At 70.7% G+C, this 376-nt stretch overlaps 1 protein-coding gene across 1 annotated transcript in view; it reads right to left on the reverse strand.

Moving 5' to 3' along the window:
• Positions 1–108, reverse strand: part of OAS3 (2'-5'-oligoadenylate synthetase 3, 100kDa) — a 26,811-nt gene extending 26,703 nt beyond the window's left edge. Inside the window, exon 1 of the mRNA XM_008592177.1 lies at positions 23–108. Coding sequence (XP_008590399.1) covers positions 23–108 — 86 coding nt within the window. The remainder of the gene's footprint in view (positions 1–22) is intronic.
• Between the last annotated feature and the right edge of the window lie 268 nt (positions 109–376).

The following is a 376-nucleotide window of genomic DNA, read 5'->3' on the forward strand; positions in this document are numbered from 1 at the left end:
CAGGGCGCCCAGCGCGCGCCGCGCCGCCCGCACGAACTCCCCCGGCGGCTGCAGGCTGCCGGCCACCAGCTTGTCGAGCGCGGCGGCCGGGGCGCGGTACACGTCCATGGCTGCCCGGCACGGGGGCGGGTTCCGAGTGCCTGCCTGCCTCTCCGCGACGCGCCCCTCTCGCTGGTTCCTGTCCTCGGGTCTGCGCGGGGCTTGGGGAGAGGATGGGCCGCTGCTGACCTGGCCTCCCCCAGCTTCCTCACCTCCTCCCCCACTTTGCGGTGATCTCCCTCCCTTCTTGCTTTCAGTTTCGTTTCTTTTCAGCTGCTCCGGGCGCTTGCTCCCATTTCTCGGTCCTCTCCCCAGCCACGCCTTCCTCTCCTTGGAC

This window comes from Galeopterus variegatus, unplaced genomic scaffold, assembly GCF_000696425.1.
Source record: "Galeopterus variegatus unplaced genomic scaffold, G_variegatus-3.0.2 Scaffold7637, whole genome shotgun sequence".
Classification (NCBI taxonomy): Eukaryota; Metazoa; Chordata; class Mammalia; order Dermoptera; family Cynocephalidae; genus Galeopterus; species Galeopterus variegatus.